Here is a 22283-nt window from a genome sequence, read left to right on the forward strand (position 1 = left end):
GCCCTGCAGGCCTTGCCTATAGTAGGTGCTCAAACAGGGCACCGGCCTGGCACTTAGTAGTCTAGGATGCTAAATAAGCTATCACATTTTGAAATGTCTCAAAGCAATAACCAAGTATAGAATTGTGTGGCATGTCTTATAAATAAATACAGGAATCATTTATCAAGCACAAGTCATGGGCCAACACCATACAGACGTTACTTCTTTACTATATACATCTCAGCAAAGAGCAAAGTCTTACCCGTATTTTGCATAGAGAGAAACTAAGACTCCAAAATGCTCAGTAGTTGGGACAGGGTGACACACCCAGTAACTGAACTTGTACCTGTCTGGCTCGAAGACTCTGCTCCTTTCACTAAACCACACATCCTTTGCCATCACCGTTGTTAAACTTCTATTCCTTCATCCTTTTTTTTTTTTTTTGTCTCTTGGATATCCCAGTCAATAACTGAGCTGACACCATCCCATCCCAATCATCTGAGTCTTTTCCAGTTTGGCATCTAAGTTGGTCCAGCCATGACAGCTGGAAACTGGCATCCCCCAGAATCCCGTATATCCAAGGGGCTACTGGCAAAGTTGAACTAAAAAAATCCTCTTTCGAGTGACAAAGCTGAAGATTTCCTGGAAGTCTGCTTTCTGATGCAGAAGGCTGCATACTCTAGTAAATTTTTAAAAAGTAATAAAACTGGGAAGATTTCCCTCTGTTGCCCAGGCTGGAGTGCAGTGGTGTGATCTTGGCTCACTGCAACCTCCACCTCCTGAGTTCAGGTGATTCTCCTGCCTTAGCCTCCCAAGTAGCTGGGACTACAGGTGTATACCACCACACCCAGCTAAATTTTTTTGCATTTTTAGTAGAGATGGAGTTTCACTATGTTGGTCAGGCTGGTCTCAAACTCCTGACCTCAAATGATCTGCCTGCCTTGATCTCCCAAAGTGCTGAGATTACAGGCATGAGCGACTGTACTCTGCAAAACTGGGAAATTTTTTGCTTAAAAAATGATATATCTGTAAGGAAATCCCTAGATGCTTTGGAGAAATAGAATTTGAGCTTATCTCAAAATCTGTAAAATATGCAGTGTGATGAGATGGGTATTGAAGAGAGACACTACAACCTCAAGAGAAGAATCTTGTTGGATAGATTTGTTGTGATTAATTTATCATTAATTAATGACATCCGAGGATTATCTGAGGAAAGGGATACAAAGTGCAAACTAAACTAAAGCCTTTCCTGTATTAGGGAAGTCACTATTAGAAATGATTTAAAATGTCTAGGACACCAATTATTCTGACAGATACAATTTACAGCTCGTTGCTTTAAGCTACATGTGTCTGTGTGCTGCTCTCCCTCCCCAACCCTGTTCCCTCTCTCCGTCCAGTGAGTTGGGGTTTTTTTGAGATGGAATCTTGCTCTGTTGCCTAGGCAGGAGTGCAGTGGTGGTGCAATCTCGGCTCATTGCAACCTCTACCTCCCGGTTCAAGTGAGTCTCCTGCCTCAACCTCCCAAATAGCTGGGATTACAGGCATGCACTGCCACGACTGGGGAGTTTTTTTGTATTTTTAGTAGAGACGGGGTTTCACCATGTTGACCAGGCTGGTTTCAAACTCCTGAGCGCAAATGATGCTCCTGCCTCAGCCTCCCAAAGTGCTGGGATTATAGGCATGAGCTACTGCGCCCGGCCCCAAAGAGTTTTTTGAAGGGACAGATTGAGTATTTTCTAGAGCTGAGGATAATATATGAGCAGGATAAGTATAGGTAATTTTGGTATAATAAAAAGTAGAAAATGGTGCTACCAGCCTAGGTCTCTCTGCCTCCTTGAATTTGGTTGCTCTTCTACCCTGTTCCTCAGCATGGGCCATGGAGTCACAAGCTACTGTCACCTAAAAGAGGAGAAAAACAGAAGAGGAGAGGAGGATAGGGGTGGAAGAGAAAAAGAAGCTGGATGAACAGAAATGAATTTCGAAAACTGGCAGAAGCCCGAGGTGACAGCATATTAAAGTCAGAGATTTCTTTGAGCCTGCTTTCTTCTTAGCCATAATGGATGAACAAAGCTTCCTGTGTTGTGTGAAAATAGCAACAACAATAATAATAACATATTTGGGTTTTGTCCCTGGTTCCTGGCACAGAGTTCCTTACTTGGAGTTTACTGTCTTTTGTATGCTGATGAGGTGGCTCAGGGGATGGTGGATGGGCTATGCAGCTTCTGGATTGGGGCTGATGACCAGAAAACCAAGTGATGACAAGGTTAGAACTTTCAGCCTCACATCCTAACATCTGGGGAAGGAAGAGGGGCTGGAGATCACATTGAATCACTAATGATCAATGGAGGGCTACTGCCTCCATTAAAACCCCTAAATAACATTGTTGGGTGGCTTTCACTTTGGTGAACACAGGGATATGCTGCAAAGGTGGCATGTCCACAGAAGGCATGGATGCTCTGCACCCCACCCCCCACCTCCAAATACCTTGCTCTGTGTATCCTCTCTAGTTGGCTGTCCTCAACTATATCCTTCATAATAAACTGGGGAGTTGTTCTAGTGCATTATAGACTCTGAATTTGCAGTCAGCCGAGAAGGAGTGCAGGTAACCTGAGGACCTCATTTGTGGCTGGTGTCCGAAGTGGGGCAGTATTGTGGGATTGAACCCTTGACATGTGGGGTCTACACTAACTCTGGGTAGTTAATATTAGAGTTGGTGTTGGAAAACTTCGAAGGGTTTGAACTAGAGTGACTCCATCTTGAGTAGGGGCTGGGTCAAATAAGGCTGAGACCTCCTGGGCTGCATTCCCAAGAGGTTAGGCATTCTTAGACACACGATGAGACAGGAAGCTGGCAGGACTGGTATCAGAAGTCACAGGTTCTAAAGACTCTACTGATAAAACAGGATGTGGTAAAGAAGCTGTCCCAAACCCACCAAAACCAAGATGGCGAAAGTGACCTCTGGTTGTCCTTACTGCTCATTACATGCTAGTTATAATGCAATAGCATCCTAAAAGACACTCCCACCAGTACCATGACAGTTACAAATGTCATGGCAGCTTTAGGAAGTTACCCTATATGGTCTAAAAAGAGGAGGAGCCATTAGTTCTGTGAAACCCCTGCCTCTTTTCTGGAAAACTTATGAATAATCCACCCCTTGTTTAGCATATAATCAAGAAATAACCATAAAAATAGCCAACCAGCAGCCCTCAGTGCTGCTTTGCCTATGGAATAGGCATTCTTTCATTTCTTTACTTTCCTTTTTTTTTTTTTTTTTTTTGAGACTGAGTCTTGTTCTGTTGCCAGGCTGGAGTGTAACGACATGATCTTGGCTCACTGCAACCTCCAACTCCCGGGTTCAAGTGATTCCCCTGCCTCAGCCTCTCGAGTAGCTGGGACTACATGTTTGCATCACTATGCCTGGGTAATGTTTTGTATTTTAGTAGAGACGGGGTTTTACCATGTTGGCCAGGATGGTCTCAATCTCCCGACCTCGTGATCTAGCTGCCTCGGCCTCCCAAAGTGCTGGGATTACAGGCGTGAGCCACCACGCCCAGACTTTACTTTCTTATTAAACTTGCTTTCATTCTACTTTATGGACTCACCCCAAATTCTTTCTTGTGAGTGATCCAAGAACCCTCTCTTGGAGTCTGGATCAGGACTCATTTCCGGTAACAGGTGTGGTTGTTTGGAAAAGACTAGCATTTGGGGTCAGAGAAAAACCACCCACATAATGTTTTATGAATGAATGAATAAAAGAATCTTTGTTACCTGATGTGTTTTAGTCATATGTAAATGAAAACCTGATTCAAACTGGGAGAGTAAAGGGCGTTTATTGGTTGGTGACAGTTCAAATGTCAAAGGTAGAACTTGAGGTACATCAGGTAGCATCCTAGAGGGCGACTCAATAATGTCCCAAGGACTGTTTCTTTCTCTCCACTCTTGCTTCTGCAATGTCAGCTTCATCATAGCAGTTTCTCTGGGGTTCCTACAAGGGCAGTCAGCCACTCCCATCCCATCCACTTTTTGCTCAGTTCTATCAGGAAAGAACAACTGACTTTGAGGCATTCCTGCCAGATTTCTTAGAATCACTCGGATAGGATCAACTAAGGACCACCTGCCTGTCTGACCAGTCATGGTGCCTGAGAATGGACTGATTGTCTTAGCATAGGTTTCTTGGTAGAAGCAGCTTTCTTATTACTTCATGCATTCCCAAACTGAAACTGTAGGTTTGGAAAGGTGAGAATAGATGCTGGGAAGGCAACCAGCTAATCTTCACTCTACTTGGGATGTGCTTACTTCATCTAACAAGTAATGTGGTTCCTAAATGGATTTGTTTATATAATACCATATTATGACATATTTTAATCAACTAATCCCTAGCAAATGTTATATTCAAGAGAAGTCAGGTCTTACCATAAGCTAACTATGTAGTATTTTACCTATTGGTTCAAACACATGGCGTGTTTGATAGTATTTTGTAAACTACACAGGCTGTAAAAAATATGAAATGATCCCAGGAGCAACTAGAGAAATATAAGGGTATACTGAAAGTTGTGACCAGCTTTTGCTTTCTAATCCAAGTTCTGTAACAGGCCATGAATAAATTTATTAACAGCTCTCACATTGACAATGAAATGGATTACTTGATAAAAATCTAGGCTTTATCTTGGCCTTTTACCAGATTTGTAGCTCAGTGACCATACCATAAATATAGGTCTGATAGTAAAAACTCTACATGCCAATTCATACTCCACATTTTTAGATCAGATGTTGGCAAACTTTTTCCCTGAAGAGTCAGATAATAAATATTTTAGGTTTTGCAGAGCCATGTGGTGGTTGACACAACTTCACTCTGTTTTGGCAACCCAAAAGAGCCACAGAAAATATGTAAATTAATGAATATGCTTATATTCTAATAACACTTTATTTATGGGCACTGAAGTTTGAATGTCATATAATTTTGTGTCACAAACTATTATTAGTCCTTTGACTTATTTCAAGCATTTAGAAGTATAAAAACCACACCAGGTGTGGTGGCTGTAATCCCAGCACTTAGGGAGGCCAAGGCAGGTGGATCATGAGGTCAGGAGTTCAAGACCAGCCTGGCCAACATGGTGAAACCCCGTTTCTACTAAAGATACAACAAAAATTAGGTGGTATGCACCTGTAATCCCAGTTACTCAGGAGGCTGAGGCAGGAGAATCACTTGAACCTGGGAGGTGGAGGTTGCAGTGAGTGGAGATCTCACCGTTGCACTCCAGCCTGGGCAACAGGGTGAGACTTTGTCTCAAAAAAAAAAAAAAAAAAGTAAAAGTCATTCTTAGTCCATAGGCTGTGCAAGAAACAGGCAGCAAGCTGAGCTTGGCTCATGGGCTGAAATTTGCCAACTCCTGTTTTAGCTCAATGCCACAAACCCATGAGGTTTATGGAGAGAAGATGAAAATGGTCTTACCTGAACCAATACTTTGTGCATTCACAAAGAAAAAAATCTCACTCTACTTTGGATGTAAGTTCTGTAAGTTTAGTCATAATTTTTTGTTCCTTTCACTCTACTTTTGAAATCAATGGACGATCCAAAATTTCTAGAATTCACACTTTTACCTTGAAAGTTAAAAAGATGTAAACTTTTTGAGAAAACATGAGAGCAATTTCAGGTGATGACTGGACACCTACAAGATTAGGCTACATCTTTGTTGGAGCTGGTACAAGCTCAGCAGGTCCTCACCCAAACTCAACATTTTCCCCCAAAGCCACTTGCTATTTTCCATCCAGGGCATCTCATTTCTAGTTAACAAAGCTTGAAACTTAGAGTTACTGTATAGTGAGCATTCCAAAGGAATCCTGCTCAGCCTTAGGAATTCTGTGTAGTGGACCTGCTTCCCTGGGCCCCAGGGAGGGGACATGACCCATATGTGACCAATCAGAGAACTATATCTCTTTAGCTACAGTGATGACCCAAAGAGAAAGAATCAGACTCCTTGCTGGGACTTTTGCTACAACTATCAGGTTGAGTTGGGTTTCTGTTACTTGCAACCCAAGTAGTCCTGACTAACTCAGTTGCCGTTCAATTATTTTGATCCTTACCTCTCCTGCCCAGCACCTCTTCTCCCACTGTCTAGGCAATTATCACGTCCTCTGATTTGTGGGATATGCCTTCCATATTCATCTCTTTCTTTCAGTTATTAATTACTTCACCATTACTTCCTTCTATGTCACGTTAGCCTCAGCAGTTCCTGTTTAATAAATAATTTTTGAAGGACATGCTGTATGTTACAATGGCAGTGGACTAGACTGGCAATAACACTGGCTTTAGAGTCAGGTAGAATCTGGGTTTGAATCTCAGTCAGCCACTCATCTGGAAATGTATTGAAATGTATTAGCTCCTTTAGGTATTAGTTTCCCCATGTGTGTAATAAGGGTGCCTTATAGGGTTGATACGAGGATTAAAAAAGAATAACATATGAATCAAACAGTACACATACACAGTGGGCATCTAAGAAATTAGAGTTCTTAGTATTGTGTGAAAGGAACTGTGAAAGCCCAACTCTCATCCCTGAAGAACATTCAGGTATCTTACTGATGGGGCTTGCACCCTCTCTATCCACCTTCTCATTACTTCTTATCTTCCTGCTATGTGAGGCCATTTCTATATGCAGCCTCATTGCTTATAAATCTCCCGAGGTCTACACTGGCTCCACAGACTCTTCACTCTGGCCTCCAGAACTTCCATCTACTGTCTTCACCTGAAATTATCCCTACAAACATTATAAAAATTAATCAGGGAAGAAGTGGGGAGAAATGAAAATACACCATGTTTGTAGTGCATTCAACATTAATCATTAGGTCAGCTTGCACTCTAACCTGCTTCCTGATAATTCTTTGCTTGCTGCCTGAGAATCACATAGACCCTAGATTATCGTTCGGCTTAACTGCTCTACAGATAACAGCTTGAGCATTGTGAAATGTTAAGTTTTCCATTTCAGATATTCTTTCAGGTCCTGCATGTCAATGAAGCTACTAATGTCAGTTGGTCTGAAGCACTGCAAGAGAAGGTGACTCACCAAAGAATGTGGTTTCTATGTCCTGATAATTTTGTCACTTACCCTGTCCAGTCAACAACCCCAATTTTCCAGCCTCTTGCACTCCATGATTTCCTTAAAATCTCAGCCCAAAGTTCCTTGGACAGATAGAGTTGAATGTCTCCTCTTATCCCTCTTATCTCCTTGCTTGACCACCCTGAAATCATTAAATTCTTTCTCTGCTGCAACCCTTGCTGTCTCCGCATATTAGCCCGTTGCTACACAGCAGGCATATGAACCTGTTGGTCCTGTAACACACTCAATCTCACCTCCCTCTGGTCTCAACCATCAGGTTTGTTTCCACCAAGTGGAAAAAGTCACCATCTGCCAGATATGCCACTCAAAGTCCTTGTGCCAGTAAACTTGAATTTGAAATATTTGCCTTCACCCAGTCCTAAACCCCAAATCCTCTCAAGGCCATCTTTTCCTCCTCTTTCTCTTCTCCCTTCTCAGAACTTTCAGAGAACCTATTCTTTCACTGATACATGCTCTCCATGTGTGTCTTCTTTACTAGATGTTAAGTTTCTGGAAATCAGGATTTGTTAGGTACGTATTTGTAACTACCTCTCCGTTGCCCAATTCCTCACATAGTAGAGCACCTGTGTCCATTGTTCAGTAAGCATCAGTTGAGTAGACATTTATGGTGCTGATTAAGTGATCCAGAATCATAAACACTCTAATAGGATTCAGTTGGGAAAACAGAAATAACACTAGATATATTTTATTTCATTTTGAAATTTATTTACTTATATTTTTAAGAGACGGGGTCTCTTCGTTGCCAAAGATAGAGTGTAGTTTCATGGTCATACGTCACCGTATCCTCAAAGTCCTGGACTTCAAGTGATTCTCCCACCTCAGCCTCTCTAGTAGCTGGGACTGCTGGCATGTACCAATGTGAACAGCTATTTTTATATTCGTAGAGAGGGAGACAGCCAGGCATGGTGGCTCACACCTGTAATCCCAGCACTTTGGGAGGCCAAAGTGGGTGAATCATGAGGTCAGGAGTTCAAGACCAGCCTGGCTAACATAGTGAAAGCCTGTCTCTACTAAAAATACAAAAATCAGCTTAGAATGGTGGTGGGCGCCTGTAATCCCAAATCCTTGGGAGGCTAAGGCAGGAGAATCACTTTAGCCCAGGAGTCAGAGGTTGCCGTGACCCAAGATCATGCCACTGCACTCCAGCCTGGGAGACAAGACGGAAACACCTTCTCAAGAAAACAAAACAAAACAAAAAAGAAATTCAGATGGAAGTAGAAGATAGTAGAAAGAAAGGCACAACCGTCTTTGCAGTTGTATGCATCTTTAAAGATGCAGTCAGCTGTAGTGACTCCAATATCTAAGCTTGGCTGCTGCAGTAATAACCTCAGGACGCCCTGTAGTGAAGGATCATGTGCAGTGTCAGGTATAAACCCTTACTTGGCAAGTTCAACCACCAAACCAGCATGAGACAAACAAGAAGCTTGAGTGAGTCTCACTAGCCTTTTCTAGCCCAAACGCATATACCAAAACACAGCTCTATTAGGGAAAGGTTGAGAGACTTCCCAGACACAGCAAACTGGCAGTGCATGACTCAAGCTGGAAGCATAAGCTGCTTCTCAGGAGTCACTCAGAACTGAGACCAATAGTCAAAAGGGAGGCTAGAGTTGGGTCAGTAAACACAAAGACATACAACCTTCTTAAAATGCACACTTAGGAAAACATACAATTGCCAGCGTTTTGAGAGTTGCATTGAAAAAGCTATGTGAGTACCCAGCATACTTAAGAAGGCACCACTAAAGGAGGTTGAGCATTAAAAGAAAACACCCAACGTTGATTCCCTCAATATTTGGTTCTATCAACAACTGAGGAAATTATATTTACTGAGTTAGAAAGTTATATCATCCTGATTCTTCCTTCTTTCCATTTTTCTTATTTTTAAAATCACATCAAAAGGGCAAAAATGGTACTTTTTCCCCCTTCTGATTTATTTTGTGATCTGATAGAGACGGTGAGGGAAGGACAAGGCACTCGGGTTGGTAAGTTTCCTCTAACTATAAGAATGCATCCCTGCTTAGATTTCATGTGGCTTCCTTCAATTCTGGAAGAATTGTTAATTTAAGTTAATCATGATGTATAGATCCAGGTTGGTTGGATATATACTGAGGTCCATTTTCAAGGAGGGGGGTGTGAAGATATTTCACTGTGATGTTTTTGGTACATGATCTGACTATGATCAAAAATTGCTGTGAGCTAGAATAGAGGACTACACTTCTATGGAAGGTTTTCTTTCACCCAAAAAAGTTAAATGGAAGACAGTTTGGGAAGAAAATGCAGTTTAGTGAAAGTGTGTTTATATTAAACCAACTTTTATTGAGAGTCCATAGGATGTAGATAATACTTATGAGCTGGGTAACCTTGGGCAAGTTAGCTAAATGCCCTGTGCCTCAATATTCCCATCTGTACAATGGGCATAATAAAAAAAGTACCTATTTCATAAAGTTGTTACTAGGATAAAATGAGTAAAGTTTTTGAAAGAACTTAGAATAGTAGGAATGATCAGCTCAAAAGATGGTGGCTGGTTGTTTGAAGACTGTGGGAAAGTCTTATCCTTCTTTATCCTCTTCTATCTGTTCCAACCGACAAGCACTGATGGGTGCCCGTGTCATGCTTCACATGTTGTGAAGCCACCTTATTTATTTATTTATTTATTTATTTTGAGTCTCATTCTGTTGCCCAGGCAGGAGTGCAGTGGCATGATCTCAGCTCACTGCAACTTTTGCCTCCCGGGTTCATGTGATTCTCCTGCCTCAGCCTTCTAGGTAGCTGGGATTACAGGCATCCACCACCACACCCAGTAGATTTTTGTATTCTTGGTAGAGACAGAGTTTCACCATGTTGGCCAGGCTGGTCTTAAACTTTTGACCTTGTTATCCACCCACCTCAGCCTCCCAAAGTGCTGAGGTGAGCCACCGTGAGCCACTGTGGCCAGCTGAAGCCACCTTATTAAAAACAAATAAGGTCTCAAGAACCTGGAGTGGGGAAGTCTGACACAAAAGTGTCACATGAGAAAGGTCGAAACAAAATGCCACAACAAGGAGACAAAGCCTGAAGTTCAGACTCCTTACCTGCTTTGCCATCCCCTTCCCCTCAATCTCCCTTCTTGGGAATTAGTCATTTCACAGCAGCCAAAGAAATAAATTGGTCAACATCTTTTGTGAGCCTGAACCCTTTGGACTCAAGGCAGTCTGTCTGGAATACTGTTTGCATATTGGGTGAAGATATCAGAAACTTAAGAAATGATTCCAATTCAAGGTGGATCTCTTTCTCTTGAAATCTGGGGTTAAGCAATGACTATTCCCTCTAGTCGCACAAACTGCCCCGTACACCCACTTTAAAAGGGCACGGCACGGCGTGTGACATGAACTGCCTTAAAATCACATGCATTCACATTATCAGATAAAGTCTTCATTTTGTCAATTTCAATACTTTCATGATTTTTTATTGTTATTTGCATTTGTCTGGTGTCTGTGGTAGGACCGAACTTTTCTGCTTTACTTGACTTTTAGAACCTGACTGTGGTATTGTTGAATTATTGGGCTGCAGATAAGACAATATATCAGAGGGATTCACCAGTAAAATAAGGTATTCGTTTACCTGGAATCTCTCAGGACCTTTCTAACACTAACATTCAGTGCTTTCATGATTCTAAGTCAAGCCAATATTGCTCTGGGTTCCGGGGTGCAGGGCAGATAGCAATGGACACATAAGAGTGAAAGCTGAAATCCTAAGTTAAATTACATTATTTAATTTGCAGGAAGTTTTAAGGAATTTAATATGCCAAAAGCTAATTTATTTTACATAATTGGAACTAGCGTTTAGTTAAGTATAAAATATGTTAACTGCAACAGTTTTTGTATTAGCAAAATCCTAAAACAAATCCTAAAAACATTCTAAATGCCCAAAGAAATTCCCTCAGTGGCATACTATACAACCTTCAAAATCAATGGTTATGAAAAGTATATTGCTAGATGGAAAAATGTCTATGGTATGCTGGAGAAAAGCAAGATATAAAAATGTATTACATTGAAATAACTATGGAAAAATAGGGCCGGGCACGGTGGCTCACGCCTGTAATCCCAGCACTTTGGGAGGCCGAGGTGGGTGGATCACGAGGTCAAGAGATCGAGACCATCCTGGTCAACAAGGTGAAACCTCATCTCTACTAAAAATACAAAAATTAGCTGGGCATGATGGTGTGTGCCTGTAGTCCCAGCTACTCGGGAGGCTGAGGCAGGAGAATTGCTTGAACCCAGGAGGCGGAGGTTGCGGTGAGCCGAGATCGCGCCATTGCACTCCAGTCTGGGCAACAACAGCGAAACTCCGTCTCAAAAAAAAAAAAGAACTATGGAAAAATATTGAAAGAATAAATGTTTTAAAAATATGCATAGGCAAAATATATAAAATATTTCTATAATGAAGTATTTTTACAGTAGAAACTAAATTTCTAAATGAAATAGAATAGAGCAAAACCAATTACATATTTAGAAATCAATATAAATCTCCCCCTAAACTGCACCATTTCTCATTGCAGTGAAATTCCAAGTAATTATTTTACATGATTTATTCAGCATCTGTCATTTTAAGAATTGGATAATGTTTGGCTACACAGCAAAGAATAATTAGCACTATAATTAATCAAATTGCTGTTTATATTTCTATGTCAAAGTTAATCATTTTCATTTTCTTGTTTTATGTGAGGGGTTCTCTTTTATGGAAGCCAATAACATCCACAAGTAAATTTAAATGCATTTCACATGTTTTAATTTTATAAAGTTAATATCACAGCAGAAACTTAATCTCAGTCAACATTCTCAATTACTGACACCTGGAGCAAAACCATAGTGTTCGTACCTAAGCTAAACCAATAGGAGTATTTTCAGAACGCTCAATCATTCAGTCCTCAATAGTTCTGTGTTAGGCACAGGAATCACTTCGTTAAAGATGATCTGGACTAATCTGACAGAAGATGTTATCCTTGCCTGTTCTCCCTCATTCTCTCCCCTGCCCTTCTGTTTACCAACACACAACACAAGAATGGGAACACAATTTTGCATCTTCTAGGCAGTCATAGAAATACTTGGTTCAGTCTGACAAATCCATTCAGGAGGGTTGGGTCACCTTTGGCAGTTTTTCTCCAATATGAAATCAAGCTGAGAATCTTGAGACAAATCATTATTCAGCTTTTTTTTATTTTTAGTTTTTGTAGCTTACCTGGCACCCAGAGTGATGTGGAACTTGTCAATGATCGTTTTATTGTTATACATAGTCTTTTAGTCTATCAAACGTATGTAAATAAATAAAATATGTGTTGGTATTTCCAAGCAAGCCGCACATTTGCAGCTCTGGTTTCACTGTAGCAGGTTTAGTGGCAAGTTCAGATACTCAGAGTTTTCCTGTTATGTGAAACCATTCTTGGCTGTAATGTCTCTCCAAGGAGCTGCTCTAATTAATGCAAAACACTCTAGATATTACTTAATAAATACTAAGCTTCTTCTAAGTGGTGCAAAATTAAGATCCTTTGCCGAACTCTTCCTCTATATGCTGTCATGTGCTGGAATTAACCAATATGTTGTCTTTCATGAAGGAGAGAGAAATCTGCAGCAAAAGCAGAGTTAGAAAACAATTACTTCTGCTAACCAACAACTCTTTCGGTACTGTATACCTTAGCAAACCAGTTAACAGGGAACACTCATGGGGAGAAATTAACTGAGTAAATAAAAATATACAGGTTGCAAAGCATGAATTAGAATCACAATGTCTCCAAACAGCAGATACTCAAAGAATGTGTTTTATCTGTGAGCTTAATCTGCTCTAATTAATGCTCCAAGAGTTGGTTCCTTCAAAAGACTGCAACTGATTTGACATCATTTATTTGCAGACATAGGCAAAAGGAGGTTGCCCCCAAAGAATGCTTTGTCCAAATATTCTTGAAGATGTTCTAGAAGGAAAATCTTCCATGGAAGGTTTTAGTTAGCCAATGACAATTTTTCATGGTTAATCTCTGATTAGTTTATCATTAGTTCCAGTGAGTTTGATAGCCTATGGTTACATACAACCAACTATTTTTTCAGCATCGTTTTTTCATTTCTAGAGGTCTGAGCCTGTTCCTTTCTTAGTCTTATTCCCAGCTCCAGGAACAATCGCAAGAATTAAATGAAGAATAGTGTCAAATATGACCTTATAATTCTTGAAGCTAACATAATAATGTTAAAGGTAGCTGGAAATAATACCAGACAGAATTTAAAACCACAATAGAAAACCCTGCAAATACATTCTCCCTCAGATCAGATCTCATTTCAATTTCAAGTTTGAGAAAAATTGATTTATTCCTCTGCAATCACATCTTGAAAACTGATGTCTACTTCTTTAATTTTTCTTACACTGCTTTAGAAATACCTCTAATAGTCACCGTAAGATTTCTACAATGTTGGTAATAAAAGTCAACAAAGTTCGCCAAAACAAAAACATCAATCATCAAAGACAAAAGATAAAAGTATCCCCACAAGATTACCTCAATTACCCTGATACATGTGGCTTATTTTCCTCTGAGGATGAAAAATGAAAATGTAAGAGAATTCTGACTTGGAAATTCTAACCAAAGAGTATCCCCTCTCCTGGTTTTAACATAACCTGTTTAACTATCACCGTGCTCAGATAGGGTAACTAGACTAAAGTGGGGGGTGTGTGTGTGCAAGAGAGAGAGAAGAGAAAGAGGAGAGGAGAGGAGAGCGGAGGGGAGGGGAGGAGAGGGGGGAGATGAGGCTGCAAGCTCAGCTGTCAAGCCTGTTGTGACACCAAAGACCAGATATGTTAGTTGAAAGAAGAAAACTTGATGACCCGGATGTGATTCTGGTTTTTGAAAACAAGCGGTTTATGTGCTCCAGACAGAGCAAGGAGGTAGACTTGGAGATGTGCATGATATAATGATGTTTATATTGACATAAGTAAAGGTTTGTTTAAAGTAAACTTATTATCTCAGACCTGACTGTTGATCACCAAGAGTTCCTTGAGACTCCCAAGTCCCACGTTGCCTGCCCCCACTCACTTTCTTCCCCTCCCCCATTTTTTCAGAAGCCAGAGGATGCCTGCTGCATCTTGCACTGTAGTGCAAACAGATTCCCCCAAAGAGAGAGGAAGATAAAATGAATTTAAATTCCAAAGGGGTTCCAGTGCCGGTTTCCTAGTCCCCGAGTCAGCAATGTGTTTGTGAAAATTCAGCCTTTTTGTCTCCCAGTAAAAAGGAGCTAAATCTACATCGGTGGCCCAGTCTCGGATTGCTATTCTTTGCATTTTCTATTCGAGTGAATGAGAGTGAATGAAGTGGCCGGGACCCTTCATTTGATCTACTCAATTGCATAAAGTGACAGAATTCTAATATATTTGTTTAATGCTCTTCAATGGGCTTTCACTTTTTTTGCTTGCAAATGAAGCATCCGTGGGCAAAGTCTCATCCCCCTTAACACGGGGACATATTTCATAACTGAGGCCGTGGTTTGAAGTAATCTTGAGAGGAGTTTTAGACTCAAAAAGTGGAAAATAAAGAAACAGATGTGAAGTTATTGTAAATTCCTAGAGTGGGCTCTGGGGCTATTGTGCCTCCACGGCGGGCGGTCCAGGGGCTGTGCCTTTCATGCTGTAATTGAAACATATTAATTAGATAATTTGTTGTTAGTTTAAACGAAACAAATGCATCCCCTTTGAGGCTTCACAGCCGGTGGGTTGGGTTGTTTTTGTTTTGTTTTTGTTTGGGTGTCTCTGTGCATATGTGGCTTTTAGGAGAAAAAAATTAATTGACATTTATATTAAGAATTTAAGAATAGATCCTGATCCTTTCTGTTTCTTAGCTGAATACCTTTTACAAAGGGCATTTTCATTTGTAAAAGTATAAACCCTTTCCTCACCCTGACACTCTGCAGCCCTCCAGCGTCCCCAATCTTGCATAAACGAATGTAAATCTTACTGTCTGCAGCATCGGTTTGGGCTCTTCCTCCCTCCTGCTTCCCACCTCATCCGTCTTGAGCACCTGGCCATATTTATGCTTCCAAGACCCTCAATGGTCTCATCCCTTTAAAGGAATTCATCTCACTGCTAAAATATTGAAATCATTTTGATGATCATTTTCTAGCCCTACTCCTCAGGCTTTTCAAAACCCCCAAATCAGGTAGTAGAAGCAGTGAGAACTTCTGTAGCTTCTCTCTTGAGAAAGTGCATGAAATTCATTCATTGTGTAAGCGCTTCCTCAAATCACAGAGAATCCTGTTTAAAAACTCAGTTGAATGCAGAATCATGTAAAAAAATAAAAATAACAGAATAGCCAGGTTTCCAAACACAAAACCCTAAATCTAAGAAATAATACTGCTTGAATTTACAAATTAGAAAATAATATCACCTATCTCAGTTCTCAGGACAAGTCCCACATAGACACCTTCCCACTCCACGGTGTTGTCTCTTCCAGTTTTATTTTAAAACTGTGTGTATTGACTTTGGACTTGAGCCAGGTGAAAAGATTTAACATGACAAAGAGAGCCATTGAAGGTATCATAGTTATAAACCTCCTTATTTGTGGGGCACTTCGGCTAAACAGGGCATAAGTCTCAAAGCTGGGGGGTGAGGCAGGGATGAAGTAGGGTGGAGGCATGTGTGTTTGGACTGCCTTTGGATTTCTGATCAAGGTCAAAATATCATCAATGGATTTTTTTACTTTACTCATTCAACTTTGTCTGAGAAAAGATGCCTGCATTTGTGAAAGGAGGGCTCACAATGCCCAAGTTATTTCATTCTTTACAATACACCATGACGAACTTACCAGCTGAAAAGAGCATTTTCAAATACTGAGTTGAAATCTCTCCTTTGCTAAAAATCAGAAATAGGATCTGTATCTTATTTACCTCTAGGTATTAAATGTGTGTGTGTGCATATCACTTATCTTGAATTCTAGTGCCTACTATAAGAGGAACATTTATCTAAGCTGATGATTTAGAAAGTGTTTGAGGCCCATGTTAGCCCTTTATACTTCCTTCATCCCCAGCTGGAATTCATGTTACTAAATTCAATGAGATTAGCATATTCCAGAGATGGCCTTAACTTTCTTTTTCAGGAAACTGTGCAATGTATTTATTATTATTTTTTTTTAAAAGCATATGATTTCTTGTTGAGAACAAAGTTTTAAGAGCTTCCTAGCTCAGGGTGGTTAAGTTTTCCAGGCTTTCTTTGGCTGATCTTGTTGAGATAATTGTGAATTGGGCTTGATGAATGAGTTTAGTTGTGTCCTGTCTGACGAGCTTTAGTAGCTTCATGCATTTTAATCAGTCCAATGATTCATTTATTTTCCACCTTTTTTTTTTTTTTTGGCTGTGTGTGGGATCCTTCTTTTTAAAAAATGGTCAGAACAGGATTAATTACCCTTTGCATTAATCCTGAGTTGTTTTCCAGGTAGTCCTCTAAATATATAATGGTCGCAGGTGCTAAGGATCCTCCTATGAAGTACAGTGATCGTGGTTTCTAAGTGAGTTTCTCTGTGTTGCACAAGGGTCTCTTGTTTAATCATTTTACACAGTGAAGTGTTAATCACCATTTGAGTTTCTCTTTGTCTTGTAACTTCATTAGTTGAATACACATCTCACTCTGGAAATATTGTGACCCTTTCAATAAAATGTCAGTTAGCCTTGAGCCATAAATTCTTGGCAAATTTTAATTCTCTGCAAAAATATGAAGAAAACCAAATACTTAAAGTCAGGCATTTGAAGTAACTTCATTTACGTCTTTAAAATAAATGCATCAAGCATTATTTTCTGAGGAAGGAGTGAAAGAAATCTGTTCAGTTCACAGTGGACAGATTTCTTGACATGAAGGTGAACCTTTAGGTAATTTCTGTTAAAAAAATTTTAACAGCTGCAGTAAAGGAGCCAGGAACTGAATACTCACACTAAATAAGATGCATCAGAATATAAGCACTGAGTAAGCCAGTTTGTTTTTACTTTTTAAGTCTCCATATTTTTTACCTGATTTCTACATGAGCCTTATATTTATAGAAGTGCTGTATTTCATAAAATGTATATTTTAATATAGACAAAAATACGTATAAAGTACTATCGTTTCAAAAACAGTTTTCTTTCACCACTGCACCTGTGCACCTGATCTTTAGTAGAAATAGTCTGTTCCTTTTTCCCTATGCACAAATACCTCCAAAATTCTGTCTAAATCATATCTCCCACAGTCTGCAAGTGCATAAGAGGAGGTTTGACTGTTTTCACAACATGATGTGAAAAAGGCATATTACTCAGTGTATTGCAGAAAGCATGCTTAGGGAAGCAATGCATCCAGCTTTTGTACAATTACTCTTCAAAAACACACAAAACTAAATTTTGAATTTACATATTTTAATGAGAAAATATTATTTGGACTAGGTCATAATTTAATGTAGACACCTTTTTTAAAATCCTTTGTTTTAAAACAGGCATGCTGAGAACAAGAACATCAATATTTAAAATGCCATGCTAATTCTGTACAGGGAGGGAAAATGAAGGGTAAAAATTTTACAGCTCTGATGACACTACAACTTTTTTTTTCTTAACTTAAGCAGGTCACATCAGAACAACAGTTCGTTTTCCAGCCAATTATCTAAGACTCTAAAGGAATACAGCAAACAAAAGTGCATTTTACACAGTGTATAATCATTCCTATTCACAAGTATTTACATCTCTTTGCAGCCCTTTAGCTTCTTGGAAAAGTTCTGGTAGCAAACAGAAAGACTTGTCCGTGGGAGAGCGATCCGGTGACATCCCTTCATTACCAGTCAGCTTATCTAAGTTCTTCCCGGGTTGCCCTTGATGCTTTCTTGGTTTGGGCTTATTTCATTTTCTTTCCTTTTTTTTTTTTTCCCAACAATACAATAAATAGCTAAAAAGGTCTCTAAGTAATCGGAAAGTTAACATCCCAATTAACTTTCCCATTCCCCCTTCCCTCCCCTAAACCTGGCCAGAAATAAAGGGTAAACATTCACATTACAACAGGTACTTATAATGTGGGCTTTGCCCGTTCGTCCGCCTAGCAAGACAGATTCAAGTTCACCGTTTACATATTACCGGGCGCTTTGTAAACAATACAGGGTTACTTTTAGTTTTGTTTTGCTTGTGTGAGGACGAGAGTCGCCTTCTCAGCTCGGCAGCCTCTTTCTTAACTCCCAGCGCCTGGAGCCTCTGGAAGGAAACAAAAACCCCAAACAACAAAATCTCCGCAGAAGCCCGGGAGACCCCGGGAAGCAGTGGTCTGCCCAGCCCCTGCCGGATGGGCGGAGGCGAGTAGGGTAGAAAGATTAGTGGCTCCTTTTTGCTGCAGATTTCCAAGACGTAAAGAGATCCGGCCCTCCCCTGCGCGGTTGCAGCCCTCGCGGGGGGCGGGGAGGGGGTTGGGGGAATCTGTTCCAGGAAACCTCTGAAGCAGTTTCTCTAGTCTTGAAACTGCGCAGAGTTCAGAGCTCCGCTGATCTGGGCGGAGGAGCGAAGACGCGCTTTTCTCGGCGAAGAGCGGGTGGCAGGATTTCCCCCGCGGGTCAAATGGGAGGGGGTTTCGGGGCCCCAGGGAGGGGATGGCTCGGCTCTGGTGGCCCCGGCCTTCCCTGTCGTGGGGGCGAGGACAACTCCCACACGCCACCCAGCCCATCTGCAAGTTTGTGTTTTGTCTCCTGGGTCCAAAACAAAGTTCTCTTGAGGCAAGACGGGTTGGCCGAAGGTGAAATGGACAAGTTAGGGTGGCGGTCCCCGGTTGGGGCGGGCAGGACTGGGAGTCTGGGAAGGCGAGTGAGGTGGTGGGGAGGAGAACGAGAGGGAGCGCCGGCTCCTGCGGGTCAGTGCACCGCCACCGAGTGTAAGGCGGAGGCCGGGCTAGTGAGCGTTTCGCTGGGGGTGGCGGGGCTGCTTTGGCTGGTGGCTGTTTGAGAGGAAGTGGGGCTGAGAGAGGGCGGCGAGTTCGAGAGCAAGGTGGGGATGGGCGCGGGCAGAGCAGGCAGCGCGGGCACAGCGGCCGGCGTGGGCTTAATGGGCACGGGGATGGCGGGCAGCGTCTGGCCCGCTGCGTGGCACAGTGGCTTAAGTGGCACGCCGTAGGCGCTGTAGTCGCCACTCGCCATGGAGATCGGGGTGGCCGAGTCGATCATGCCCGCGGAGCCATACACGTGTGGCCATCCGGTGCCCAGAGAGCTGCCCATGGTAGTCAACTGGTTGGGGAGCGGGTAGGCAGCGGGCACTGGCTGCATGGCGGAGAAGGCCAGCCCCCCAGGCATCTTGTATTCCCGCGCGATGATGTTCTCGATGGCGAAGGGGTGCTTGAAGCCCGAGGGCTGCGCCACGCCGCCCAAGTTGTAGGCAGCGGCGGGCATCTGTGGCAGGTGCGTGCCCGACGCCGCTAGCGCACTGAGCCGCAGCTTGGCCTGCTGCTGCAGGTACTGCGCCGCGTCGGCTGGCTTGCTGGGCGCCAAGTGGTCGGACTTAAGCACCTTGAAGCGCTTGCGGCGCCGCAGGAAGCTGCCGTTCTCGAACATGTCTCCGCAGCTGGGGTGCAGCGCCCAGAAGCTGCCCTTGCCTGGCTGGTCGGGCCGCCGCGGGATCTTGATGAAGCAGTCGTTGAAGGAGAGGTTGTGGCGCAGGCTGTTCTGCCAGCGCTGCGTGTTCTCCCTGTAGTAGGGGAAGCGGTCCATGATGAACTTGTAGATCTCGCTCAGCGGCAGCATCTTCTCGGGCGAGCTCTGGATGGCCATAGCGGTCAGCGAGATGTATGAGTAGGGTGGCTTCTGGTCGCTGTACGTGTTGCGGCCGGGCCGAGGCATCTTCTTCCTCGCCCTCTTCTTGATCTGGGTCCGCGCGGGTCGGCGGACTGCTCGGATCTAGGAAGGGGGCGGTAATAAGGAAGGTAGCGTGGATGCACAGAGACGCCACGAGGTCAGCCAAGCCAAGTAACAGACTTCGGGGGCGGGGGTGGCGGGTGGGGGCTGCGGCTCTGGATCAGCCGGTGCCCGCGCTCTTTCGCCTGCAACTTTGCGGGCTGAATGGGACCCAGCCAGGGGGCGCGGGAGGGGAAGCCGGCCAACCGCGCGAGGATAGCCGGGAAGTAAGTCGGGCCTGGGGCAAGAAATGGGGACAGGGAAGTAACAGAGAACTGCTCACCTTAAAGTTGCTCCAAGTTGCGCGTCCGCATCCAGGATGGCGCCGCTGCTCACCGCTTCTGCCTCAGCGTGCACCCCGCGCGCCGCGTCCGGGTCGGGTTGGGCTCCGCGCGAACCTGGGCTCTTGAGTTCAGCCCCGCAGCGTCTCGCGGCGCCCGGTCCGCGACGCTCCTGGCGCGTCCTGCGAGCGGCCCAGCTCGGCTGCCGGGTCCCGGCGCGTATGGTGGCAGCAACGGCCTAGGGCTCCGGAGGGCGCTGCTGTGGGCTCCGTGTCTCTGCTGAGCTAGGTGGCTGCCTCCATGTCCTCCCTCGAACCATCTGATAGTTTTAAGCGGTGACAGGAGCAGAAAAGACCCCTGTAGCGGCGCTTCATTAATGTGCCACTTCTTAGCTATCATATGACAATCGCCTTGGGAGGAGGAGGAAGAGGAGGGGGAGCGGGGGCTGCAGAGGGAGGGCACTGAGCGAGAGGGGAGAGCCCGACCAGCTCTGGTTTCTTTCACACCTATTTACATGGACACCTTGGCCAATAGGAATCACTTCCAGCTCCAGACTGGGCGAGGGGGAAGAGCCTCAGCCACTGGCAGGGAGCTGGACACGCCGGCCGGTGTGCGCTGTGTGAAGGTATGAGGAGGCTGCCGCTGCCGCCGCGGAGCAGGGAGCCAGGCGACCACTCACGTTCGCAGATGGAGCAGCCGCGCAGATGATGTTTGACATGGAAATGGCTTATCTGGGGTATTCTGTTTCCTCTGCGTTGTATCCGGTTTGTATTGTTAGGTAGCTTCAGGCATGGCTTTCCCCTGAAGCCGACCCTTTTCCTGCGCTTAGCACTACCCGGGGCTGGTTGCATGGGTTATAGTAATGAAAACACACCCTCCCCCCCACCAAGTTCCCCGAGAGTTAGGTCGAAATTTGATTTGACCTTCCTGTGCAGCTGCTTCAGCTCTGTATAGTTGGGTGTGTAGCTTTGAAAAAGCGATGGGGTTTACAAAATACTTTCAAAACGCAATTGACATCCCTGTGTAAGAGCCCATTTTGAATATAACTCTATTGACCAAATTTTTAAAAATTAAAATAGTGTATCTGGGCAAAGAGTCTAGGTATTTGCTTTAAAACTCCTCCAGGAATTTGGTTGGACACAGGATGGAGGCTCAGGGGCTGTTGGGGCAAATGTTGTGCGGACCTCAGGAGGGCCTGAGTTTGTTTGAAACAGTTTATCATCAGGTAAGCCTCAGGGACTCTGGCTTTTCCCAGGTGGTTTGAAACTTTAGGACTCAGGCATACCCTGGAAGTTTTAATTTTAAAGCCCCCAACTCCCCATCATCTTCTCTCCCCGCTTTTTTTTTTTTTTGTATGGAGAACTTATTTAGGATTTAGAGAGTGTAGCATAAGCAGCCTTCGATCCCACTAAAACAGCAGTATCATCTACGACTTGGAAAGAACCATGGAGTTTTCCTCTTGTGGCAGGAGGGAATGTGCCTCGGGTCACTCCGCCTGGTGTGAGCAGCAGGCTCCCTTTGGTTCGGATTTGCCTTGGGAGGGTTAAATGAATCATCATTATTATCATTATCCTCATCGTCGTCGCTGCCGTCGTCATCATCATCATCATCATCAAATTGCTATGAAATAGTGAGTCGACCCCGCCTGCATGCACGCACTCTATGAGTACGCACCAGGAATTCCCACGGGTTTTCTGCACGTTCTCCGACCTTTAAGGTTTTTAAAAGACATTCATTTCACCGCGTTGTTAAAAACTCAATACCTACAGCCCACACAGAATCATCTTCAAAGTCCAGAAATGTGAGAACTTTTTTTTCCTAGAAGAAGTGGTGGGCGTAGAGAGTTCTGGGTGTTAAGTTTCAACACTTTAAGTGATATTAGAACATTATTAGTGGAGCTGTTTGGGGTTAGCACAGAAAGATCTTTCAGCACCCGCGCACGCGGGCACACACACACACACACACACACACACAACTTCATTAACTACAGTTTCGGAGGCGGTCAATAACTCACCAAAACCTAACTTA

At 43.3% G+C, this 22283-nt stretch overlaps 1 protein-coding gene across 1 annotated transcript; it reads right to left on the minus strand.

The window, feature by feature from the left end:
• Positions 1–17459: 17459 nt before the first annotated feature.
• On the minus strand, positions 17460–20668 carry FOXB1 (forkhead box B1). The gene is made up of 2 exons (XM_032297285.1): positions 20258–20668; positions 17460–19977 (listed from the first exon to the last, which is right to left on the minus strand). The coding sequence occupies exon 2, from the start codon at positions 19918–19920 to the stop codon at positions 18943–18945; it is 978 nt and encodes a 325-aa protein (XP_032153176.1). The 5' UTR covers positions 19921–19977; positions 20258–20668; the 3' UTR covers positions 17460–18942.
• Positions 20669–22283: the final 1615 nt, after the last annotated feature.

Source organism: Sapajus apella, unplaced genomic scaffold, assembly GCF_009761245.1.
Source record: "Sapajus apella isolate SASKATOON/1434 unplaced genomic scaffold, GSC_monkey_1.0 scaffold37, whole genome shotgun sequence".
In the NCBI taxonomy this organism is placed as follows: Eukaryota; Metazoa; Chordata; class Mammalia; order Primates; family Cebidae; genus Sapajus; species Sapajus apella.